This window comes from Stegostoma tigrinum, chromosome 17, assembly GCF_030684315.1.
Source record: "Stegostoma tigrinum isolate sSteTig4 chromosome 17, sSteTig4.hap1, whole genome shotgun sequence".
In the NCBI taxonomy this organism is placed as follows: Eukaryota; Metazoa; Chordata; class Chondrichthyes; order Orectolobiformes; family Stegostomatidae; genus Stegostoma; species Stegostoma tigrinum.
The window spans coordinates 55,340,921-55,368,720 of record NC_081370.1 but is presented as its reverse complement, the minus strand read 5'-3'; the positions used below and the strand labels follow the sequence as shown (position 1 = coordinate 55,368,720).

General features: G+C 41.1%; 1 protein-coding gene across 4 annotated transcripts in view; it reads left to right on the top strand.

The window, feature by feature from the left end:
* The window catches only part of ano3 (anoctamin 3), a 511,995-nt gene that overhangs the window by 185,725 nt on the left and 298,470 nt on the right, over nt 1-27,800 (top strand). For 3 of the 4 annotated variants that reach the window (XM_059652167.1, XM_059652165.1, XM_059652164.1), the window contains exon 1: nt 11,418-11,562. The exons of the other annotated variant lie outside the window; for it this stretch is intronic. In XM_059652167.1, coding sequence (XP_059508150.1) covers nt 11,517-11,562 — 46 coding nt within the window. In that variant the 5' untranslated portion in view covers nt 11,418-11,516. Of the gene's footprint in view, nt 1-11,417; nt 11,563-27,800 lie in introns of those variants that run through there. 4 annotated transcript variants of the gene reach the window in all.

The following is a 27,800-nucleotide window of genomic DNA, read 5'->3' as shown; positions in this document are numbered from 1 at the left end:
CCCCCTGCCATACAGTTGTTTGGAAGGAAACCAATTGACCTGTCAAAAATGCCAATCTATAACTTTGTTAGGCAAAAAAAAGCCTTTATCCTTCCTCATTCTCTTTGAAAAAGGTCCTTATTTTCATTTAATGTTAGATGTAAAAGATATTTGTTATAAAGGTGAAAACTTCCACAAGCCAAAAACAAATGAACTGAAACTCGTGATTTGGAACTGAGTCTGTAATTGTCAATAAAAGATATTTGACCCTTTCAATATGAATAGGCATATTGTCTCACCCATAGAAAGGTAATGAAGCTAAAGTAGTGTGTTGCTGATGAGGCATTATGTAAGGCTTGAAGCGTCAATCTAGAATTATCTCCTGAACATGACTTCTTCTTATCCATTATTCAGATGCTGTTTTGTTTCTGGCTGTGAGGATGGACAGGATCCCATGACTAATATCCCTTTCCACTTCATAATTCTCCAGCAGTGCATGTTACAAATTTTGCTTGAGTGAAACACATTATGAAGTATTTTCAAGTGTTTTAGAATGTATGGGAATCACAATGTCATGAAGGCTGGAAGCGGTTGTTTTTTCCAATCTTAAATGCTCTGTGAAATGGGAATATCAGTTTGGTAAGTAGCAAGCCAAAACAATCAGAAAGTGTTCACGTATGTGTATCACCTCCAACAATTTCTGCAGGCAAAGGAATAACAAAACACATGGATGTCGAGAGTGAGTGACCCACATGCCTGACCACAGATTAATTGATTCCCATTCATTTTTGTAAAACAAAATAACCTAACTCAGCTGAATGGAAATTGCTTCCTTTTGATTGTCATAGATGCAATCACACAGAAACAGGACATTTGGTCCAACCAGTTTATGCCCCACATAACCTTATCCTGTCAGCCCACCCTTTAATCCTCTCTTCCTTGTGCACATTCAAAAAACAGTGTCAGCTTTGCTGCAGTAAAATGCTGGTTGCTTGTCTCCTACATTTGAAGGTCGTAATGCCCAGTCTGTTTGCAGCTTTAGGCTGATAAATGTTTGCAGCTCAAACTGCTTCTGCTCTGAGTTTATGAGCTGGACACTGAACTGCAGGCACTGTGCATCAACAGGGAAAGGGGGGAAAGTTACCGAGATGATCAATTCAGAGAAACAGCCACTTCTTTTAGGATTGGCCCTCCTGATTTGGACACTGCTGAAGGAATTGGAGGGTGTGACTGCAACTGAGCCAGTTCAGGAGATCCAGGGATCAGGAGTTTAGGACCCTCAGTTTTATAATTGTCTGACAGATTTGTGCTTCTTTCACCATGTTTGGATGATAGTGAGGGCTGTAGGCTGGATTAGCTAACTAACCACGACACATTGGTACAGCCATTTAATTGTGGCGGTGGGGTGGGAGAAAAAGGGGTAATTAGTTGTAACGAGGGACAGTATAGTAAGGAACACTGTCCTCTGCAGCATAGAGTGAGAGTGTAGAAGGCCCTGTTGACTTCCCAATGCCAGGGATCGGGGCATTTGCTCAGAACTGGAGAGGAATTAGATTGGGACAGAGAGGATTCAGTCATCGTGGTCTATGTAACGACAAAGTGAAATCAATAATGATGGATCTAATAGACAGGGTGAGGAGCCAGGCACCAAATGGAGAAGCAGAGCTTCAAGGTTCATAATCTCTTGATTATAATGTGAGTGACATTATCAGTACAGAGCAAATAAGAACAGAGAAATGAATTTATGGTGCAAAAATTGGTGTGGAAAAGTGGGCCCTGGTTCAATGGAGGCAAGACCCATTGATGTAGTCCGCACCTGAATTGTGCTGTGGCCAGTGTCAGTGAGTTACATAATTTCAGCTGTGCAACTACAGAAGTAGGGAGAGTTTTAATCTAAATAGTAGGTGCAAAAGATTAAATTTGAGAAGATTTGAGAAATCAAACAAGCGAGCTTGTTTGGTATTAATATGGGAATTGATAAACAGCCGGTTTTGGCTGATAGAGAATTGAAATGTAAGAGCAACTCAAAGATAAGGTTAGAGGTTACAGAAATAATAAGAAAACAAAACTCAATGTCCTGTATCTGAATGCTGCACGGAGGATTTAGAACAATTCAAATGGTTTAAAAACGCAAATAAATATGACCTGATAGTCATTACAGCGACATAGTTGAAGAAAGACCTATATTTGGATTGAAATTGCAGGGTACATGACATTTAGTAAGAACAGGAAGGTACAAAAAGGTTGAGGTCTGAATCCATTACTTAGTGATCAGATTAGGACAACTGTGTTGGGCGACCTTAATTCAGCAAGCCCGGGATATAGCGATAGTAGGAACTGCAGATGCTAGAGAATCTGACATAACAAGATGTAGAGCTGGATGAACACAGCAGGCCAAAAAGCACCATTTGGAGCAGGAAAGCTGATGTTTTGGGCCTAGACGAAGGGTCTACGCCCAAAACGTCAGCTCTCCTGCTCCTCTGATGCTGCTTGGCCTGCTGTGCTCATCCAGCTCTGCATCTTGTTAGCCCACATATAAAGTGGTTTGTGTGGAGACAAAAGATGTGTCATTTGTGGAAGTGGGATGGAATTGTACAGCCATCCCTAACAGTAACCACATGGTGGGGGGGATGAAGAATAAAGGAAACAGTAATTAGAGCTTGTCAAAAAAATATGGTGAATTTAATTTAATTAGAGATTGACAGAATGTAACATGTGCCATAGTAGCCTAGGTGTGGAACACATGAAATGTTCTCCAGATAATTTCTTAGAACAACAAGTTCTGGAACTAACCAGGAAGCAGGTAATGCTGGAACTGTTGTTGTGCAATGGGATAGGATTAGTTAATAACTTAAATAGTGAAGACACCCTGAAGTATGATTGAATTTTACATTCAGCTTGTGGGAGAGAGGAGTGAGTTGAAGGCAAGCATTTTAAATGGAGGCGATTATGAAGGCATATGAGCAGAGCTGGCTAAAGTGAAGTGGCAAAATAGGTTTAGGAATAATCACTGAAGACACAATGACAGATATTTAAGGTGATATATCCGAACACACAGATAGAAACATTAAAAAAAGGAAAATTCTAAGAGGAGGACCCACACAAAGATCAAATAAAATTATCGAACGTAAAGGACGGGTGTCAGCTGAAATGGTTGGACAGAGTGTTAAAAAAGAACCAAAATTAAGTCAAAAAGATAAATGAAGGGACAGCATCGTGGCTCAGTGGTTAACTCTGCTGCCTCCCAGCACCAGGACCCAGGTTCAGTTCCACCCTCGGGTGATTGTCAGTGTGGAGTTTGCACATTCTTCCCATGTCTGTGTGGGTTTCCTCCCACGGCCCAAAGATGTGCATGCTAGATGGATTGGCCAGGCTAAATTGCCTGTAGTGCCCAGGGGTGCTTAGATTAGGTGGGTTAGACATGGGAAATGCAGGAGTCGTGGAATGGGTCTGATTGGGATGCTCTTTAAAGGGGTGGTGTGGACTTGTTTGGCCAAATAGCATGGTTTCATACTGTAGGGATTCTATGATGAAAATTAGAGTACCAGAAAAAGTGATGAGAAATGTAAAAAAGTCTGAATTTCTTTAAACATTGTGGAGAAAAATAGTGAAGAAAATGAATTTTGGTCCTACAGGAAGTGATTGTGGAGAAATATTAACAGAAAATAAGGACACAACACACAAATTGGCCAGGTATTTTGCTTCAGTCTTCACTACAAAGGATATATCCTCCCATATGTCTCTGTAAATCAGGAAATGGAAGGGAAAGACGGACTCAAGAAAATTACAACCATCAGGGAATTGGTGCTGAGTAAATTGTGGGAGCTGTGGGCAGAAATGTTGATTAATCTGATCAACCATGATTTTATTCATCGGCGGAGCACAGGCTAGAGGTACTGAGTGGCTCTTAATTCAAATGCTTGCTGATAATTTGGTGCTAAATTGCATTGTCACATTTACTGTTTTTCTGAACTAACTTAATTAGAGGCCTTTCTAGTGGCTGAAATGGGTAAACGTTTTACCTCTGTACAGTTCGAAGTAGACTGGAAAATTCCCCTGGCACTGGCCAACCTCTATTCCTTAATAAGCAGAAAGCAAAAATCGATTATTTACCTTTCATCAATTTGTTTTTTACAAGGCCCTGTTGTGCACAAATGCAGCCACCTTGTTCGCTACTGTATTGTTTGATTAATTGTAAAGTCCTTTGGAGTGTGCTGGATCATAAAAGAAACTATATGAATGCAAATTTGTTCGACTTTAAGATATCTTTTGATTCCAATACCAGTCTCATATTTGATACCTCACAAATTAATATATTTGTGTGCGGTTAAACAGCCTTCAAAGAAGTTTAATAAAGACCCGAGTGCTGTCCTCATATTCTAGCAACAAAATTTAATGGATCTGGTGTTTATATGCTGTTGGTGTGTCCTCCCTTATGTTTCAGTCTGAGCTGAAGGTGATTCCGAGAATCCTTTCTTGTGTGCTTTTATATGATGAAAATGGTGCTAGGTAGCAGTGCTTCTCTCAACCTGTGTAATCCAAAACCTGATTGTAGCTCATGGGGATAAGGCTATTTACGAACAACACTTGGAGATCGATTTATAAGAGTATCATTAGTCCACTTGTATGCCAAAGTAAATGTAGCCTTCAGCAGACTTGGAAAATCAGTCTGGAAATCAGTGAGACTACCGACAAACCTGGAAGTCCACAGAACAATACCCCTACCTACTCAGCTCCATGTATTCTAGTCGTACACCAGTATCATATCAAGGAGTACAACAACTTTGACTGAGCTACCTTTTGGAAGCTTCTGAAGATGAGATGGCAGAACAAATAGTCTGAGCTGCTCTTCTGAACGAGCTTACCAAACGTCCACATCACAGTGAGACTGCCTTATGTGGGCTGGGCTGCCAGAATGCCTGATGCTCTTCTCTAGAGCGCTTGAAGGGCTTGGGTGTGCCCTGAAGGTTTCGGAAGAGGTCCCACAAAGATGCTTTGAATGCTTCATTTAGCAACCTTTAAATGAACTTCAACTCCCAGGATCAGCTCGCCCAGGATCTTAGACCCGACGCAACCAAATCGAAATAGATGGAGCCTCCTGCAAAAGGAAGCCAATGGCAAAGGCGGAGAGGAGGCTCACAAAATGAAATCCCGAGCCAGAAACGTGTCCAAATCACCTGCATTGTCCTGTCCCATTGAACCTTCTGTGCACAGCTCAACCTCAGCTCAACCACTTGCATATCCACTGTAACCCTCGCAAATGCACCAGATGGTGACCATGATCATCTTTGCCTTGAAGAATGAATAACAAGCATATGATTGTCCATTCTGTCAGTGTAAAGACACTACATTGTGCACTCCAGACTACCTCAACCAAAAAGATGTTTTTCTTTAAACAGACTGGTCAAGACGTTGGTTGTTGTTCCATAGACGTTTCATTACCGTGCTGGGTAACATCCTCAGTGCAGCCTCTGATGAAGCGTCGGTGTGTTTACCCACTTGGTTTTTAGACTCGAGTCCATTGACCTGGATTGCCTCACTTTTGGTTTCCCTTTGTAGTGGAGTGTAAATGGGATTGAGTTCTATGTGTTTATTAAAAACATGCTTTGTCGGGTACTAAGCTTCCAGGAATTCCCGCGCCTGTCTCTGCTTAGCTTGGCACAGGATTTTGGTGTTGTCCCAGTTGAATTGGTGGTTCTCCTTGTCCATGTGGATTGAGACAAGTGAGTATCGGTCGTGTCTTTTTGTAGCCGGTTGGTGTCGCTGTACCCATGTTGTTAGCTTCCTTCCTGTTTGTCTGATGTAGTGTTTCTCTGCAGGGGATCTTATGGACGACATCGTCCATGGTGGGGAGTGGGTCTTTAGTTTGGGTGAGCAGTTGCTGTCGGGTTGATGTGGGGCTTTTGTGCCACTCTGATGCCCGGCAGTTTTTGGAGTCTCGTGGTGAGTTCCGATGTGTTCCTGTTGTAGGGTAGTGTGAGTGTGTCGGGGCGTGTGGTACCTTCCTGATGTTGTTCATGTAGGCACCTTCTGACCCAGTTTTTTGGATACCCATCATCCTTGAAAACCTGGAAGAGGTATTCTTCTTCCTCTTGGTGTGGTTCCATGTTGCTGCAGTGTGTTGTTGCATATTTAAATAGTGTTTGCACACAGCTTCGTTTGTGTGTGTTGAGATGGTTACAGTTGAAGTTCAGTACCTGGTCTGTGTGTGTGGCTTTTCTGGGTACTTTCGTTTGCAGTTCCCCATTTGTCTTGTGCTCTACATCCAAGAATGGGAGCTGTTTGTTCTTCTCCTCCTCTCTGGTGAATTTTATTCCGGTGAGGGTGTTGTTTATAAGTTCGTGTGTCTCCTCTAGTTTAGTCTGTTTAATCATCACAAAAGTGTTGACCAAGTAGCGTATCCATTGTTTTGGTTGGATTAGCGGAAAGACTGTCCTTTCTAGTCTTTGCATCACTGCCTCTGCTATGAGTCCAGAGACAGGTGATCCCATGAGTGTCCCGTTTATTTGTTCATATGTTTGGCTGTTGAATGTGAAGTGGGTGGTAAGGCATAGGTGCAGTAGTTTGAGCATGTTGTCTGTGGAGATGGTCTCACTGGGGTCTTGCCCTTGTTCAAGTAGTAGTCCAGAACACCAACTGGCTACAAAAAGACATGACCTATACTCACTCATCTCAATCCACATGGACAAGGAGAACCACCAATTTGACTGGAACAACACCAAAATCCTGGGATAAGCTGAGCAGAGACAGGCACGGGAATGCCTAGAAGCCTGGCACTCCACGAAGCATGCTATTAATGAACACATGGAGCTCGATCCCATACACACTCCACTACGAATGAAAATTGGAAGTGAGGCAATCCAGCTCAACAGACTCCAGAGTTTAAAAACCAGGTGAGAAAATATACCGACGTTTTGTCATCGGAGGCTGCACTGATGATGTTACCCAGCAGGGTAACGAAACGTCTGTGAAACAAAAAAACCAGCTCAGCGAGCCAACCAACCACAACACCCACAACCCAAACTACAAATCTATTCCAAAACCTTCGACTGATCAAGACATGATCCCATTCTTCATGATTTCTCTCGCAGTTGGTGGATATTTTGGCAATGCATGTCATTCTGTACTTAGAGTAGCACGTTTCCTGCTGTTAAGAATGCTTTTTACATTTCCCATCTCAAACCAGTAAAATATCACAATATTTAACGGTTAGTTTAGTATGACTCATTTACTAAGACTTAATTGTTAATCTGTTGTCTGATCAGTGCAGATTTCCTGTTAACTTTCAGTTGAGAGATAAGTTCTCAACAGCTGTAACCTCCAAGCATTCGAATTAGGAATCTCAAAACTAACCGATCTGCTCTTCACCTGATGACCTCATGGTATTTTCATGAGAACATGAATCCAGAGACTCAGGTAATGTTCTGAGGACCAGATTCAAATCTCACTGTGGCAGATAATGACATTTGAATTCAATAAAAACTTTGAATTAAGAGTCTAATGATAACCGTGAAACTGTTGCTGATTGTTGGAAAGATCTATCTGGCTCACTAGTGCCATTCAGAGGAGGAAACTGCCATCCTCACCTGATCTGGCCTACCTGCGACTCCAGACCCAAAACAACGTGGTTGACCTCTCAGCAGCCTTGTGGGTAATTAGAGATGGCTATTAACCTAGCCAGTAATTCCTACATCTTGTGAATGGATAAAAGAAACACCGACCATTAATTCAGAGATAATGAGAACTGCAGATGCTGGAGAATCCAAGATAACAAAGTGTGGAGCTGGATGATCGCTGCAGGCCAAGCAGCATCTTAGGAGCACAAAAGTTGACGTTTCAGGCCTGGACCCTTCATATGCACATACAACATCAGATAAATAGGCCAAAATTCTGTTGTACGTGTCTGAAAGACAAATGGCTTTCATATGGATGATCGTTAAACTCAGCTGGACTCTGCATATAAGTACCATGGCTAGAAGAACAGATCAGAGGCAAGAAATATTGCAGCAAGTATTTTACCTCCTGATACCTAGACCTTGTCTACCATTTACAAGGCATAAGTCAGGGCTGTGATGGAATACTCCCCACTTGCCTGGATGAGTGGAGCTCCAATAACAGTTGACAAAATTTAGGACAAAGCAGCTCGATTGGCTCTGCCACCTCCTAGTTTCCCTCCAAGCCACTCACCATCCTGACTCAGAAATATATCAGCTATTCCTTTGGTGTCTCTGGGTCAAAATCCTGGAATACCCTCTCTAAGGGCATTGTGGGTGAAGAGGGCACAATCAAGAGGGCAGTTCAGCACCATCTTCTTAAGGGCAATCAAAGCTGACCCAACCAGTGTCACCTCATCCTAGGAGTGAATAAAAAAATGAGCCTGAAAGGGTTAACATTTGATTGAATGCACTAGCCATGGTGAAGATGTCATGGTGACTTGCTCAGCGTAAGGTGATACTTTTAGAAGCTAGACCTGAGGCTTCTGTGCTTCTGGGAGTTTCTGTGGTAATTTAGGACATAGTCATGCAACTTGCAAATAGTTCTTGTAATACAACAAGCCTCACATTGTTTTCTCAACAAGGCTGTTTCACTTCAGGCTTGAAGATCCCCATAAACAGGAAACTATAATACATAACCACCAACACTCTAATTGAAGTAAAACTTCCTTACCCGTACTTTCATGGAATGAAATCCTTGCAGTGTGGAAGCAAACCATTTGGCCTATTGAGTCCATAATTACCCTCCAAAGAGCATTCCCAAGTCCTTTCCCTGTAAATTTGTACTTCCCATGGGTAATCCACCTACTCTGCACGTCTTTGGACTGTGGAAGGAAACTGGAGCACGCAAAAGAAACCTGCACAGACACGGGGAGAAATTGCAAACTCCACACTGTTGTCCGAGGATGGAATCAAACTTGATTCCCGTGCCACCCTTTAAAGATTTTGCCATTGATGTCAACATACCGTGTGCTTTCCAGATTGATTCCTGTTGCTGAATGTTGAATTTCTGTACAAGGTAACTGCATTGCTCTTTTAAACTGGAAAAGTGGATCACTTCACATTTCCTCCCATTGTACTCCACTTATTTCCTTTTTGCCCAACAAATTGACACATTAAATTGAATAATTGTGCAATAAATACTGTCCGCTCTCTATCCAGAACAACAGTGAAGCAAAAAACCAGTATTAAAGCCAATCATTTCCTTTCATCTGTACTTACGTGATTGGATAAGTTCACCAAAGTGCAGTGGAAATCCCAACTTAATCTTCTAATTGTGATTATTGCACCTTCATCAGCTTATAGTAGTGAATCAAATTTCTGACCCAAGTTTAAGTTTATTCCTAACTATTAGTAAGACTAGTACCTAATTAAATTGTAATGAGCAGAATACAATCCATGCTCAACAAGCCTGTGTTTAAACAAACCAAGACAAAGTGTCTGCTTTTAGATATACATGAAAGCATTTGCTGAACAATTGTGTGTGCTAATAATTCCAATAACAGTTAATGTAAGATTAGTCAAGCTCATAATGTGGTTCATTTTCATTTTGTAAAAATGACACACATTTCTGAAATAACTGCCTCTGAGGCTGGTATCCTGTCACCACACCATCCTTTATTTACATCTGCACGGTACACCGGCTATGAGCAGCCAGCTCAGAGTGAGTCCGTGAAGTGAGGAGATTCTGAATTTCCTGTTTTAATCTGTTGCCCAGGGCTCCCTGATTGTCCAAGGTAACGACCCCAATCAAGTGTCTTGTAGTTTGTGAGATCGACCAGGCTCTAGTCACTACAGTTTATAAGCAGGAACAGTTTCTCTGCAAGCAAAAGGAATTTGTTCAAGCCTTGCAACTTTTTGAATTATTCGGCAGTTTGGAGAGCCGCTAGTTGTGACTTCTGTATTACATTATCTCAGTCAATGAGAGTAGACATGGCAACCATAGAGCACCTTCTCTCCTATAAGATACATTTTCATGGTGTGAAATTTGTCATTCTTACACCTGTCCAGATGAGTGGAAGATGGAAATCTTTGCCAACATGACTCTCATTTCAGAAACATTCAGTCATTAGTTTCTTTCATTGTCTTAACAACAACAAGGCAAAACTGATAAAGGCAAGTTTCAATTAACTTTAATATTTTATATAGCTTGCTGATATCAGGGACATGATAAATGTAATACTTGCATCACAGACTACTTGTTATTTACTTTATGTAATAGGTTCTAAGCTGGAACACTGTACAGTTATTAACCATGATAGCTGGGGTTGCTTTCTCTCCCTTCTGAAGTCCAGTGGTGCTGAGGCTAATTCTGCATCAATTTTCTCATGCTGCAGGTAAGGTTTAGTCAGGTTTAGCAGAATCCAGGAATCAGATGCCTGGCCTGCTGGCGAATGGCTCATTGCCACAGAGTGGCCCAGTGAGACATCAGATGATGATCACAGGGAAGCCTTTGTCTGAAATTCAGAACATCTAAAGCTGATTAAAGCTGAGTGCTGGTATTGATTGTGGTAAGAGGAAGAGCCTACTGATGTGTTTGCTAAATAACCAAATCAGCCTGTTGTGAAATAGTTGTTGTTTAAATCTTTACCAAGAAGTGTTTCTGAAATTACAACAGGGGTTGGTTCTCTTGCAATTCAGAAAGCAGCAAACACTTCATAACTGCTGAAGTACTTCTGAAGGACTGCCGCTGTGTTAATGTGAGGAATGCAGCAGATGAATTGCATGCAGCAATTTCTGAAAAGCAGTGATCTGATTTCAAAAAAAACTTCTGTGATTTGGCAAAGGAATGAGGTAGTGGCCAGGACAACAGAGATGATTCCGCTGTTTTTCTCCACAATGATAGCCCCTGGACTTTTTTATACACATCCACCAGTGCGAGCAAACAACATCACCTTCAGCAACACAATTCTGCCTCAGTGTGCAGTTGGAATGTCAGGCTGAATTATTGCTCAGACATTTCAGATGGAATGTTGAAATCCCAAGCCACTGATTCAGAGAAGGGGCTGCTGTGCTACAGCTAACAGTTGTTAAGTTGTAAGAATAAGAATAGCTTGATCGTTAGTGTTAGCAGTTAGATTTGGGAGCATGAGGTTTAATTTGGTCTTAAATGGTAGCATCAATGACTGGCTTACAATCTTCTGTTTTCGATCAAAAGAAGACTGCTTGTGGTACAGTTTGATGAGTTTACAGTTGGCTGCAGCATCTTCGTTAGGAAGGAACATGCTGCAAAGAAGTACAAATGCACAGCTTTCTCTCACAAGAGATGGGTGATTTCAATTTGCTGAACAGTGCTGATGATACTGTGAGAGTTTTCAAGGAGGGGAGTGTGTTGCTGGACCTCCCATTCTGTCACTATGGTAACGGCACAGAGTAGGGCTCTGAGCAAAGTGCTCTATAAAGCAGGTGTCGAGTTGCGCAGTGCTTCAGAAGCTCCTATGTATTTGTGAGCAGTGAGCCGTGTTTCAAAGTCCCTCGGTGAAAGACGAGACGCTCAGTGCAATAGTCTATGTAGGATTTTTGAGAGTGCCGGACAAAGGCAAGATGGTACACCACTCGAGATCCATTCAATCCTTCAGGCAACAAAAGGGTCAGTAATACTTTGAATTGCTGTTAAATCTGCAGCTTTGTTTTATCGGTGTGCAGCTTCTCGGAGGCACGAGCATCGTACCAAAAGCAAGCATGCAGACCGCTGTGCAGTATATCTTAGCATCCTCATTTCCGTGTATCTGTCACACTGTAGCAGGGAAGGGTCTCGCTTTCTATTCAGGTTTTATTTTTGTGCTGTTCACCTCACCGTCAGCTCAAGTTTTAAGCTGGTCTTCAAAATGTAGGCCAGCAGCCAAGATTGTGGAAATGATAATGTTGAATAACTGCTCAGCGTTGGGACATTGATCCAATGTTGTAAATTAAAGAATTCATTTACTATGTAGATTAGAATTGATAGTTAAAAGTACTGAGACAGTCTAGGGGAAAAAAACTCTTATTGCTTATATATATTCAATACATTGAAGGATAAAATGACATAGTCTAAAACCAAAAATTTGCAGCCACTCATCACATCGATTACGAATCCCAGGAGACCACATTCATGGTGATGTCAGCAGTAGAAATGTTAGCCATTCTCTTTGAGCAATTTAATTTGGGCACTGGCAGCCAGACATACTATTAGATATAGGGATGGAATAGCTGGAATCTCAGAGGCATGAGATATTAGTTGTGCTGTATTTGGTAGCCGAAACATTTTCTCTTAGCTGGTGTTGCTCACACAATTAAAAGTGTGACTTGGTTTGATTCTCTTTCCTTTCCCTACAAATAGACATTAACGTCTTCTGCTGCATCTGTATCAGTCAGCAGTGAGAAAACATACTCGGTGCAAGAGAAGTGATTTATAGGACTCGCAAGGGATGTAGCCTAGAATCAATAAATGGCTACAGCACAGAAAGCGGCCATTAGTCCCATCATGTCTGTCGTGACACTCGGCAAGAACAACTCTGAAAAGTCCCACTCCCCCTGCCTCTCAACTTGTAACCCTGCAGAGTCTCTCTCCTCAGGTGCTTGACACTACTCTCTCAGTCAGTCACTTCCACATTCGGCCATATCAATCAGACATGAAAGCTGATGCATCTGAACCTTGCTCTAGTTTATGTGATTGTACTATGAGTCTGTGCTCTGATTTTGGCTGTCCAACCATTGATTTTTTGTCAGTCAAGTATATTGTCAAGTATGGTGCCTTATTTTTCATTACAGTAATTTGCACAGTCGGATAAGTGTTATTTAATTTGGTGAGTTGAGTAATTCGTGTTATGTTTACAGGATTTCATGACCATGGTCAGCAGGGGGTTGTGCTAACTTTTTAAGCTTAACCTTTACTGCATTTTTTCTCCCTTCTGCTCTTCAGTCTCTTTGTTCCAAAGTATTTACTCCTCGCAATGTGTGTGCACAGGTGGCAAACCTCATCCAGAAGCTCATTTTGCAATGTGAGTCTCGGGGATGAGTGTTTAGCAGCTACTAAACAATTGGCTGCACCACAAGTTAATCCAATCTTGTTCTTGTGCACCTCTGAATTGGATCATGGTATAGTCAGGCAGAGCAAACCTGCCTTGTCTCCACCCCCTTCCACCATAACCCAAGCAGATAAAATAAAGCTGCATCTTAAGTCAAGATCATTCAACCAAAAATAGACTTGCTATTAAACATAACACATTTTGCTACTTGCTTTGAAAGATATATTAATTGAGGCTTGGAGACTGGGAAAAAAATATAGTTTTTAATATGATTAATATTCTGGCTTGAGGAATCTTGTTTAGTACACCTAATGCAGATTTATTGTAAGCGTGACCTAAAGCTTCAATCTCTTGGATGACAAAGGACCTATTGAAATGAACTGTGATAATGGGAACTGCAGCTGCTGGAGAATCCAAGATAATAAAATGTGAAGCTGGATGAACACAGCAGACCCAGCAGCATCTCAGGAGCACAAAAGCTGACGTTTCGGGCCTAGACCCTTTGTTGTGTTCTATGACTGACGCTTTTGTTTCACATCATTAACATGTTATCGTTATAGTATCTCCTCACTCGAAAGGAGGTTTTCCGGATCTAGTTCATAGTAAGCATGCACCTTATTTATGAGTTGAATCTTGCTATTTGTTGGATACAGGGAAAGGGAACACAGTGGTGGGGGTTATAATTTAACATCAACATTTTAACTCAAAATTATTTTTTACAACTTCCTAAATTGCAGCTATGCTGGATTTTGATAGTTTGAGTTGTTGAATGGTTAGACCTGGCCTACCTTCCTGACATGCAACTTTGATTCTGTAATTTCCGATGTACTGATGCGCATATGTAGGTAGTGGTTAGTCTGAAACAAATGGATACCTTACTCTCTGATGAAGGGTCTAGGCCCGAAACGTCAGCTTTTGTGCTCCTGAGATGCTGCTTGGCCTGCTGTGTTCACCCAGCTCCACACTTTATTATCAGTGTTTTGTCATTGTGGCTTTTGCTCATTAAATAATGTAAAAGTCGTACAGAACAGTCGCATGATTTTTCCAGTTGGTCACTGGAATTCAAAAAGCTTTTTAAAAATTTTGGGTTTCAGCAGTTGATGCTAAATCAGTGGTTAATTTTAAATCTGAGATAGATGCATTTTGTTTAGTGAAAGTATTAATATTTATGGGCCAAAGGTAGGTATATAGAGTTAGGCTACAGATCAGCATCATCCCATTGAATAGCAGAATTGGCTTGAAAGACTGAATGGCCTAGTCCCCTTCCTATGGGAATTGTACCAGTGTCTATGTTGCTATATTGTCTGCATATGTCTTGTGAGGATATACTCTTCACTGTGTGACCTTCTGTGAATGATCAGAGTAATCCTTTCAGGGCACCTCTTGTAGTTCCCTTTATATCCTTATATGAGGTAAAAGGTAGTAGGTATTTGTCCTGTTATGGGAAGGATACTTTAGTCAATGGAAATAATATTTTACCATCATTAAAACAATACAGATTGTGGCTGTGCAGTAACTAATTCTGTCACTCAGTAGCTGGGAGAACCCATCTTCAAATTTCTCATCAGGCACACTGAGGCCTGAGTTAACACTTGCATGTCAAGTACACAAAGGCAGACTGTTCCCAGTTGTGTGAACTCAAGACGGGACAAAATGCCCCAACTTGTTTGATTTTTTTCACTGAAGTGTGTGGAAATAGGAGACATTGTGGCTACAGTGATTAGAACCAGCGTCTGGTGGATCTCAATGACTGTGAGGATCCTTGATTGGAGTTTGTTAACCTGAACCAATCAGGGAACCTGAGACATCAGATATAAACAAGAGTTGCCGAGGTTCACGGACAGGCGGTGAGCTAGCTGGGCAGAGTCTGTGTACTGTGTACTGTGTACTGTGGCTACCAGGTCCACACACAGGCTAGGAATGGAGCTTTTTTCCAATTCATTCACCGGATGTTGGCATTATTGACTGGGCCAACAGTTATTGTCTAACACTAATTGCCCAGAGGGTAGTTCGGAGTCAACCACATTGCTGTGGGTCTGGAGTCACATGTAGTCCAGACCAGGTAAAGATGGCAGTTTCCTTGCCTAAAAGACATTAGTGAACCAGATGGGCTTTTTCCAACAATCAACAATAGATTCACAGTGATCAACAGATTGTTAATTCCAGCTTTGTACGGAGTTTAAATTCCACCATCTGCCATGATGGGATTCAGACCAGGGTTCCTAGAGCACTAGCTCGGCCTCTGGATTGACAGTCCAACATTAATACCACTCGGGCATTGTCTTCCCTCGTAACCTGTGTGTTCTGATGGCTTGTTGAAGATGCAGAAACCAGTAATCAAATAACAAATGAGCATTTCTTTACCTATTCTACCCCACCACCACCCATGGTATCTCATACCATCCATGCCATTCTATAACCACCTTCATACCTCTATAGTTCTCTGCTCATGGGCAGGTCTCAGGATGTGTGTTAAATTTATATAAACTTCTTCTCTGCCTAATGATGAATTCACTTTTTTAAAATAAAATGATAACAAATCATGTGCCACATTTGCCCTCTTTTATTCTGTTATGAAAAGCAAGTATTTGAATTTATAATCCTACTTCAACATATTTTTAACCACTTGGAACTGTCAGTTAAATTGTAAATCAATAGATACACCACAGTGAGAGCAAAGACTTGTATTATCAGTCATGGAGCACCTACCCAGTAATCTCTACCTTCAAACTTGTGTCAACAATGACTTTGTTGAGACCTGCAAACTGTTCTTTTCAAATATTTGAAGCACAGTGGACCCAAATGCTTGATAAGTCAGCCTTGTTAGTTCTCTTAACAGTTTGAGTGAGCATGACATTTCCAATGCTTCTATTCCCTTTGTCACTCATATATACCTTTAACAATTCTGAAGGGCACATGACCTCTTCCATAAGGTGCATTACCTCTCTAACTAACCTCTTTTAAAGATGTTGTAGGACCATATTGAAAGGCTAGCCTTCTTTCCAAGGAACTCTGGTTGGTTTAGACTTTCTCCTGCAGATCCAAAGTGCACAATGTATGTTCCGGACCTTTTACCTGCCAATCATAGAATCCTGACAATGTGGAAACAGGCCATTCAGCCCAGCAAGTCCACAACACCCCTCTGAAGAGCATCCCACTGACACCCACCCCGACACCTGTATTTCCCATGCCTAATCCACCTTGTCTGCACATCCGTAGACACTATGGGCAATTTAGCATCCAACCTACACATCTTTGGACAAGTAGAAGAAGCCAGAGTACCTGGAGGGGGAATCCCATGCAAATGCAGGTAGAACATGCAAACTCCACACAGTTGCCTGAAGCTGGAATCAAACTTGGGTCCGTGTTGCTGTGAGGCAGCAGTGCTAACCACTGGGCCACCGTACCATCCAAGTATCATGTCTGACTGAAGCAGCTGCACTCTACCCTGTGCCATTACTCTGAAACCATGAGAGCTTCTTGCTGATAGTTTAATCTTTTGCTGTCTCCCCTTCAGAATCCATCGCTTACCATCTGTAGCAAGCTTGTAAGATTACTTTTGGTTTCGAAATTGTAGCTTTTAAATGTGGGAATAGATAAAAGGATACAGGGATCTGGGGATCTGGTGAACATAGGAGGAATAATTGCTGATTGAAAGGAGTCCCACATTAGGTTAGTGAACCCACAATGTGAGATGTATATTGTTAAGCAAGGGACTCTCATTATCTATTCCTTGAGGAGACAGTCTGTCTGGGAGAACTGGGGGAAGGGTCTAGTGCACACTAGGTGGATTAAACTTGGGAAATACAGGCATGGGGATGGGTCTGAGTGGGGTGCTCTTCAGAGGGGTGGTGTGAACTTAATGGGCTGCATGGCCTGTTTCCAAACTGTATGATTTGGTCCAAAATATACATTGTGCACTTTGGATCTGCAGGAATATTTCCTCAGATCGCAGTAGTTTCAATGGAAACTGTAAGGCAAGGCAAGGGAAGGGTTGAAGTTAAAGATAGTTCATTTACATTTCTATTTGGAAACAGGTTAAGTATGTCATGTTGCTATGCAGATATACTGTGGGGTAGCAAGATTCATTTGTTATGATGTATCTCTGCAGTACTTGGCAGCTTGGGAGGCAGCCAACTGCTCGGAGTAGTGGAGAGAATCTGCCTGCAGTCAGATCAAAGAGCGGGGGAAGCCCTGAGGAACCAGAGATGTTTCTAATGTGGACTAACTCAACAAAGGATGAGGCCTGTGCTTAGGCTGTGGATATCCAAAGTCATGAGGTAGGACCGGAGGATTGGCCTTGCTAAATGCTATAATCTTCAGGAAACCCTTCACTCTATAATATAGAACTGAAGCTAAGGAACGTTGAAATGAGATCTGTGGTGATGTTTGATTTGGTTGGGTTGCAGGAAAATGGCAACAAAAACTAGATGTTTGGAACTCTCTTCCACAAATACCTGATGTTAGATCTGTCATTAATTTTAAAGTTGGTTCAATACATTTTTGTTCAGCAAATGTTTTAAGGGATATGGGCCGAAGGCATATATGTGAAACTTAGCCACACATCAGCCATGACCTTGTTACAGGAACAGACCTGAGGGGGTGAATGGCCTACCGCTGTTGCTGTGTTCCTTTAAGAGTTACCATTGACGAAACAAACATAAAAAGTGATCCTTCGTTGAAACTAAATTAAAAATGGAACAGGAAGTATTCTGTTACGATACAATCTTCACAACACAAGTGTGCATGGAAATAAGGGCCCAGACCCAAAACGCCATCTTTCCTGCTCCTCTGATGCTGCCTGGCCTGCTGTCTTCATCCAGCTCCACATCTTGTTATCTCAGACTCCAGCATCGGCAGTTCCTACAATCTCTGAATAAGTTAGGAATGCTTGTTTTCTTGATGCATCTGCTACAGCAAAGATTTTCATTGAAAAACTGGCCTTTTCCATGAAGAATTGGAAGTCTGAAAGTCTTACTAAATGTTACCAACATTTACTGCGATTGTAGTACATTTTCTGGATGAGTAGGATTTTTCTCTTTGAAGTCCTGGGGATAGAATGGATTTCTTTGCCCAGCAAATTTGGCTGTAATGCAAATACAGTGGCTCCCTTAAAATGACACCGACGTAAGCCATCCACTTTCTCCCAGTTTACTTATACACTCAGGACTCCGTGCTTGCAGTGAATACATTATCCAGTTAAAAAGTGACATCTTCTTGTTAACAGGATTTTCAGGGGATGTAGCATTGTGGCAATAGAGCGTCTTCTGAGTCATAAGGTTACATTTTCACTGTCAGGTACTTGTCCCTGGATTACAACAAATAACTTTGTGTGCCTTCGATCACTTTGCTCTGCATCATCACTTATATACAGTGACAGGGGTTTAAGATGCTCGCATTTCATCTACGTTCTGCTGAACATTAAAGGAATAAAACCTGTAGCACTTTTCTTCTTGGACTTCCTTTGCCTGTTCACACTATAGGAGCTTCTGTTGTTCCCACTCACGATTGGAATATTCCATGGAAGGCGGGAATGTTGTATAAAGAGAGTTTGGGTAAATAGGTCCTGAATTTTTTTTTGAGTTCCAAAGAGTGAGAGGTATCCTCATTGAAATACCTCATTGAAGCAAAATATATAAAAGGATAGCTCGTGTAGATGCAGGTAATATGTTTCCAGTGTTCAGAGAGCCAGCAGATAGAGTTTAAAAGAAAGGGAATGCCACTTAGGATCAAAATGGAGAGAATTTATTTTGCTTATTAGTGATGTATTGTTGGAATTCTCGATCCCAGACAGCCGTAAAAGTTCACTCTTTGAGTGTGTTCAAGGCAGAGATAGATAAATTTTCGACAATCAATGGCATTGGACAGTGTAGATAAAAGAGATAAAAGTGTTTAATCAGCCATGATCAAATTAAATGATAGGCCATGCTCAATGGGTTGAATGGCCAGTTGCTGTCACTATGTTCCAAGACCCAGTTGGCTTTTTTCCCTAGGCTTCTGAATCATCTAGCACCTCCCCAAACCTTCGTAGGTTCTTTGAGAAACTTGATGAATGAAGTGGAAAATTGAATCGGTATTCTTTTTCACACAGACCAAATCCAACAAACTTTAAACTTAAATCTCTTGAAGATCACGTACACGTTCTCAAACAAAACACAAGGTCTAAACTGCCCGTTTCCTAATTTGTCACTGAACTACAATTTAACAGAATATCTTGTTTGCATACTTATTAAGCAAGACTGATTTCCGAGTGCTTTGTGAAATCTTTTGTGCAGGTGAATTTTCCATAGATTACTTCAACTGCATGAAGTAAACTTAACAGTGTTAATAGTCATTTATTTGATCCTCCATTTCATAGAACTCCCATTTGATCATTTGCTTTAGGAAATAATTTATACATTTGGAAATAATGGTCCTTAATCAAAGAAAGAAAACATTAAGTAAAGCTGTATAAGTCTTTGTTTATTAAAGGAAGACAGTCTTCATTTACAAAACAAGCTGTAGGTTTTGGGATCTAACAGTTTCACATGGGAGCATTTAACATTTGTACAGGGTACCTGCATGTCAGTCAATGAGAAGAACAACTTACATTTGTGAAAAATTGTTCTTTCACTTGGTAGCACAAAACTTGAGTGTTGCTGAAAAAGACTTGCAGTTGAAACTTTTAAATTATCTTTAACATGGGAACATAACAGAACAGAAAATACCCTATTGTACATTTCATAGGGCAGTGAAATTCATCCATTTCTTTGGTTGTCATTAAACCCCCAGCCGACAGCGTAAGAATAAATTATCTTGTCACTTATTTCATCACTGTCTGTTGGACCTTGAGTGTGAAACTTGGTAACTGAATTTCTTCTTTTTTCTTTCATTTCTTGATTGGCTAACAAGGCCAACACTCTTGCTCATCCCGAATGACCCTTGAGATGGTGGCAATGTGCCACCTTCTTGACCTGCTGGGCTCCATGCTATGTAAACATACCAACAGTGGTGTTTGGTCAATATTCGGTAATATTGAAGGATTAGCAATACAGTTTCATGCCAGGATTGTATCTCGCTTAGAGGAACTTACACATGATGCTGTTCCTGTGCGTCTGCTATCCCAGATGTTCTACGTGTAAAGGTCATGAGTTTGGTAGGTGTTGTTAATGTGGCTTGATGCAATGCATCTCAGGTGGTACACACTATTTCCTGTGTAACATTTAACATCCTTGCCTGCATTACATATCTGACTGGTCATCAAAAGTTTGGCCAAGAAGCAGCCTCGGGACATAAACAGTGCTACATAATTATTTTTCTTTCTGTCGTTGTTTTAATCTTCAACATAACAAAGTGAACAAATGAAAGAGCAAGGTCATCTCAGGATTTATAAAACAGGTGGTAGAGTTCCATTAAAAGTTCTGGGGAAATACATGTTTCAGCTACTGATGGTGACTGGAACATGATTCACGCTAGGAGTTTATTTTGAATTGCTATGCATGGAATGATGTGTGTCTGTTCTGCCTCGTTGAACATGTCACGTCATGTTCAAGCATTACTGGAAGTGTTTTGAGAGCAATATCTTCTTATTAAACCCTGGGCTGAAGCCTCAGTTTGTGAACAATGCAAAGATACTTGCAGTCTTCGCCTCAAGCATGTTTTCTGCACTTTATTATCAAAGTTGTTTTGAGAGTTGGGTATGAAAATGTGTGTCAGGATAGCAGTGTCAGTATGTTGCAGTCAGCGTAGTTGGAACCTGAAACGATGGATAATGATGGTGGAGATTGCAATTTTCTTTCCATACCTCAGTTTGGAGAGGATTCAGTGTTACATTGTCTACAGAAACAACAGTTTATTTGTGCAGGAAAATGGCCTCATTTTTAAAGAAAGGCCACATTGATGTTGAGATATGATCCTGAAACGAAACGTCTGATTTAGCAGGAGGCCTTGCTGTTTGAAAATGAGCCTGAGATCCTTGTCTATCCCATACTCAGTGTCTGCATGAACTTTAAATACCCAGTATTTATTACCAGTAACATCCTTCGCCCACAATTGCGGTCTGCTAACAGCTTTTGCACGTTACCTGTCAATGCGTCCAGCCGTCAGAATTTGGAGTGGGATCCTCAACCAAGGGGTCTAGCTGAGAGGCAGAGATCACAACCAGAACAACACAGTGGTAACAATGAATGAGTCAGTACTAGATAATCAATGGCTCATGTCAAAATTCTGTCACACCGATTATCTGTATATATTCTTCATCCTGATAGTTTTACATAAAATGCCTTCAGAGCTAAGAGGAGAATTATAGGTAACTTTAGTACATGTCAATTAGAATGTGTTACAGTTCCAAATTAAACATATGAGAATTGCCTGCTTCATTACATTTTGATGAAAGGCATTAATATCATTTGACATTTCTGTGATTCATGTTATTAGCGGATTATTTTCAAGACTCTTAACAAGCTTTAATTTGTTGTGGTAACTTTAACATTCATTTGCACAGTGTCTTGAGTGCAAAGTAGGTTTTATGGCTGCCTCCAATGAAATGACTTTTAACATTGACATTTGAAGGAGATGAACAAATAGTTATATTGTTCAACAAATTTTATAACTACTTCAATTTCATCTGAATCACTATAAATGGGTTATTTTATCTAATGTGCACAAACCATGAGACACTCAATCCTGTTTTGAGATGCTATAATGTATTGATTGATAACAGCAAGTTATATTTCTGTAATAAAGCCTATTGTACTATCAAACAAATAATGATACCAAGCTACATGAGGGTCTTTAGTACAGATGGCCAATAGCTTAAGCAAAGTCAAACAAAAACAGAAATTGCTGGACAAACTCAATAAATCTGGCAGAATCAGTGGAGAGAAATCAGAGTTGACATTTCAGGTCCAGTGACCCTTCTTCAGAATGGAGATCAGGGTTAGATGAATGTCGATTTCTCACAGTATTGAGGAGCTGGAGTGGGTTACGTAGTGAGAAATCTGTTAAAAAAATTAAAAGCAAGGATGATAGTTTTCAAATCAAGCAGTTGATTAACTGGGTGTCAGTGTAGGTTAAGGAAGCACAGGGCGAAAGTTCAGTAAGATTGGATCCAAATGAGACAGGGGCAGCAGAGTTTTGAATAACCTAAGGTTTTCAGAGACCGTCCTTAACGCTATGATAACCTGCTGGTCATCTCTGGATCTAATTTGCTCCAGTTATGCTGGTCTGGGTTAAGTTTGCCCACAGTTCAACATAATTGCAGGGTTACAATAGGTGGGGTTCTTGAAAAAATACCTTTTGAGGAATGTATTACCTCAGTTTGGAGAGGATTCAGTGTTACATTGTCTACAGAAACAACAGTTTATTTGTGCAGGAAAATGGCCTCATTTTTAAGGAAAGGCCACATTGGTGTTGGGATATGATTCCGAAATGAAACGTCTGATTTAGCAGGAGGCCTTGCTGTTTGAAAATGAACCTGAGATCCTTGTCTATCCCATACTCAGTGTCTGCATGAACTTTAAATACCCAGTATTTATTACCAGTAACATCCTTCGCCCACAATTGCCGTATGCTAACAGCTTTTGCAATCTGAGTGAGAAGTCACTATCTCTCTGCTTCCCAGGGAGTCATTGCACTGTTGATGATGCTTTTACACCTTTTGTGTTTGGAGCTGGAAATACAGCAGTTAATAAATCAGGTAATCTCACCTCGTAGTCTGTCATTTAACATAATCTAACAAATCTACCAATTTCAATGAGATATGATTCAACTGCTGCTTTTGATACCTGGTTGTATATTCCGATGTGAATTGTATTTGAATATTGGTGTTTGACCAACATGTACATTATGCAGACAAGTAAACACTTCATTGCAGAGAGATTCCCTGTAGCCAGCGATTACCATCTGTTTGCTTTGGTGAGTTGTGAGAAAAACAGATGGTATTGGGAGTACTGGGTTTATCGCTATAATGCAGGTTACCTGGCTGCTGATCTCATTTATGAAAGTTTGCTGCATGCAAAACACTTTCTGATACCGCAATAATTGTTATGATAATAAAATGAAGAACTGAGATGCTGGAATTCTGAAACAAAAACAGAAATTGCTGGTGAAACTCAATGGGTCTGACAGCATCTGTGGAGAGAGAAGCAGTTAACATTTTGAGTTAATAGTGCTTGCCAATTCATTTTAAACTAATATGTTTAAGTGTTCTTTAATGTTACAAAGGGATATAAATTCATAGGGTTATACAGCATGGAAACAGATGTTTCAGTCCTAATAATCCAGGCTGGCGAGATATCTAAATTAATCTAGTCCTATTTGGCCCATATCCTTCTAAACCTTTCCTATTCATGTGCAAAGATGCCTTTTAAATATTGTAATTGTACCAACCTCCACCACTTCCTCTAGCAGCTCATTCCACATGTGCCTCAAGCTCTATGTGAAAAAGTGGCCCCTTTGTATCTTTCACCTCTCACCTTAGACCTATGCCCCTCTAGCTTTGCACTCCCCTACCCTGGGGAAATGACCTTCGCCATTCTCCCTATCCTTGCCCCTCATGACTTGATAAACCTGTACAAGGTCGCCTCAATAGTGCCAGGGAAAATAGCCCAGCCTATTCAGCCTCTCCCAAAGTTCATACCTTCCAATCCTGTCAAATACCTTGTAAATCTTTGCTGAGCCCTTTCAAATTTCGCAAAGTACAATTCTTATATTTCCACAAAGGCAGTGCACCTTTAAGAGCTGGTGGATTCACTTGACTCAATGGGTTTGGATAATGTTCATGGGTGAGTTAAATTCCTGTTCTACACTGGGAACCTGCCTCCTGTGCCTGAGTGACACAGGCGATGGCAAACTGACAAGAAAACAGTTTTGGATGTAGTTTCATCAGAAAAAGAGCTCAAAGATGTGCCTTCACGAAGACCATACAGCACTCATTCCCTTCAGTGAAGTTTTACATTTTCAGTTGTGCACTTTCCAGCAATGCACTAACCAGTTAAAATCAACCTGTGGTTTGGTATCTAAACAAAGCCTCGCAGTTAACTGTCGATCATCAGTAACCTGACTTACTCTTGGCAATACCTTTACTGGTCAGAATCCTCTTGCTAACTAATCAGTACTATCCTATCATACTGGATAAATGTTGGCTTTTACCCATATCGGCATTTTTGTGAATTGTCCTGATGAGTGCAAGATAAAAAAGCTTTGACATAATGTATCTTTTTTTAATCAGCACTGCTAAAGTAGTTTTATTAAAAAAGAGAAGCAAACCTGCTGTCTTGGTGGCCAAATGCAACTGCATTGTGACTAAAACTGGGCAAAGCGATTCACAAGAACTAGTTGTTGTCAGGTTCAAAAGCAATCCTTTTTATTTGTTAAAATCACACAACACAGAATATGCATGGATTTTGTTGAGCACGTTGCTCCTGCAAAGAAAGATACAACTAACTTTGTGATTACAATTAAAATAGTACGTGACCAGGTCCCCAAAGCAGATCTGAAAGAGCAACGATCAAAAGGAGTGTTTCTACACGTATAGCAGACTTGCATCCTCATTCTCTCACCAGGCATTTTTGTTGGGAAATGACCAATTGTGGTTTTCATCTATGTTTTACATTGCTGACAATTATAGCTATACACCCAATAATAATGGTTGTGATTGCCTAATTAGTTTCATTGCATTCCTGGAACTAACAGTCATCTTTTTAACTTCATGAGTCTGGATTGGATTCAAACCCAGATTTCTGAGGTGTGAAACTAATGTTTTTACTGAGCGCATCAGAATGTCATCTTCAGCAATGCAAGAACAATTTCATCTGCTCATGAGTAATGGAATGATTCACTAATGAAAGAAACAGTGGATTCTTTAATGAAGTTATTTTGATAGGCTCCGTTTCACAGTAATTTCATTCAGGAAGGTTAATGCAAATTACTAACCATTAAAAGGTCTTTGGCAAATGTTGACAGTTTGGAAAGTGTGGAATCTTGTCGGGGCTTGAATAATGTGGAGGTTTGGTGAGAAATCTGAAAAGTTGCACAATAATACTGACGAGGCCCAACTCATCATCAGGGACAACTCTCCGCATCTTGTAACTAAGTTCCGAATGCCGAGGCAGGATTCTCACCAGGCAGTAGTGAGTAGCTTATTGAAGGGGATTATTGGTCGTCAATGACCTTATTAACTGCAGATCTCAGCTCATTAGCATTCTACTTTCCGTTATAACGTCTGCCATGGACACACTCATCACCAGGAATTCTTGACATGGAAATCAGAGTGGTGACCTTGTGAATTCAGGAGGCATTGAAGAAGCAGTTAGACAGATACATGAACACGCAGAGGATAGAGGGATATGGACCATGTACAGGCAGGTGGAATAGGTTTAAAATTGCATTATAGTGGGCTGAAAGGCCTGTTCCCCTTCCGTACTGTTCTATATCCTGTGTTCAGCTCCCACTTACTCCTAACGACCTCCATATTGGACACGGAACATCTCTGGGTATTCTCCATCCCTGGGTCACATTGGAGAGGTGAGGAGTGGGGCTGGTTCACACTAGAGTCAATGAATAGGCAATGAAGTGGACAGGCAGGTATTGAGCTGTCGGGGGTTGGGGTGAGTGACAATGAGTGAGGAAGTAGTTATGGGCAGTCGAGAGAGAGAGAGAGAGTGGTGGAGCATGAACTTTGGTGGGAGGTGGGGATACAGTGACCGCGATAGAGTGAGTGTGAAGTATTGTTGAGGGAAGATGGTGTCCCTTACTCTGATGAGTGGAGAAAGACTTTGACATTTTTCCCATGGTATCTTGCATTCCTCTGAACAGCTGCATTGACTCAGGCGGCCACCTCAGACCAGGCTGGCAGGGGTACTGTCATGGCCACCAGCTGGCAAACAGGAAGGTCCTGCTTCTGCACCACCTCACTCAGCGTTCCTCCAGGTCCCTTCCTGCAAAGCGGGGGCAACAAATTCCCATCCTCTACCATGTCCAGGGCAAATGTCAAGAAGCACAAAGGGTAGTTCTGGACTGACAGGGGTGACCAGGTGTACAATAAGCTTTTAAAGATATCACCAGGTATGCAAGTCCATCTTGGAATGTCCTAGCTGTGGCATTTTATTCGGTAAAGCGGTGAATGTTAAGATGCAACTAGAATTGGACAAGAGGGGCAGAAAGGGGCTAGTGTAAGTATATACTGAAGTGAGCTGGTAAAATGTCATGAAAAGTCTCAATAGGCCTCGCAGGGAAAAACCCTTCATGAAACATGATGAAACTGACACTAAGCCATAAAGCATGAGATTCAGGCCACTGTCAACATTTAAAAGCCAAATTAGTTAGAGCAACCCTTTGGTAAGAGTTGTGGGTGGAGGCAAGGGAGACCATCCCTCTGAAAGCAGGAATAGGAGGCCGAATGTGCATGTTATTTCCAAGCCCCCAAAGTCTCATTTCATGACCTCCCCTCCACCTTGGGGTTTTCAAACTCCATTTTGTGAAACCTGGCCATAGAGTGTGTATATCAGTGAAAAGATGCAGCGATGAATATGCCACCTGAGCAGCCCCTTTCCTCAGCTACAGAAAACTGGACTGAGAAAGAGATTTAGAAGGAACATCTACATCAGTGCTAGCATGGCTGGAACAATTGATTCTGGATGCTGTTGTTTTATTCATTCATGTGATGGTTCCAGGGAGAAGGTAGGAAATTGAGGCAGAGAAACATATCAGCGGCGATCAAATGGCAAAGCAGACTCAGTGGGCTGAATGGCCTAATTTTGTTCCTATATCTTATTGCCTTATGGATATATGATCACCAACTGGGCTAGCATTTATTGCCCATCCTTCATTGGCCTTGAAGTGACCTAGGCCATTTTGCAAGAGTGAGCCACAAGTTGTATGTGAGGAGAGACATATAGTCCAGACCAGGGAAGGAAAGCAGATTCTCTTCCACAAAAGGGAGGACATTAGTGTTTTTTAAAACAATGGCTTCGTGATTGTCACTTGACTATTAACTCCAGATATTTTCATTACTTGAATTCAGATTCCAATATCTGCCATAGTGGGATTTGAACATTATCTGGGTCTCTGGATTATCAGCCCAGTAGCAATGCCACTTTGCTATCACCTCCCCCAACCAAGAAAAATAGGTCAAGGCTGTAAATTCTGAAACAAACACAGTGAATGATGGAGAAACTCAGCAAGTTTGACAGCGTCTGAGAGAGAGAAACAGAGTTAACATTTCAAGCCTGGTATGATGCTTCTTCCGTTAACGCTGATTCTGTCTCCGCAGATGCTATGAGACCTGTTAAGTTTCTCAGCAATTTCTGTGCTTATTTTGGATTCACAACACTTTGCCATTATCATTAAGGCCATTATCTCTCACTGGATACGGATTCTGCCCCATATTGTACAACAACTGATATCGTTACCAGAAATGGGGGCTTGTGTATGAGATTGTGAATAGTGTCAATGAAAGCGTGTAAAACTATAGCTTGCACTTTGGAGGTGAAGCAAGTTTTCAAGTTCCAACAGAGGGATTAATAGATGTATAAGACCCCAGCCAGACTTATCCTGAAATCATTTTCTTTGGAAGAACTGTACAAAAGGAAATTAATTGTTAACCGAAACAAAAATTGCTGGAAAGACTAAGCAGGTCTGACAACATTTATGAAGAGAAAGCAGAATTAACATTTCAGGCCCAGTGACCCTTCTCCAGTTCTGAGTTTTTACAGCAACTTTTATTTTTGTTAGCATTTTTTGTCTTTGTTAACATTTCCCCCAATGAGAATAAATTGTTGTTGTAATGTGTTTTTGTAAAGACTGGGGAAAATGTGAGGACAATAAAAGCTCACAATGAGTA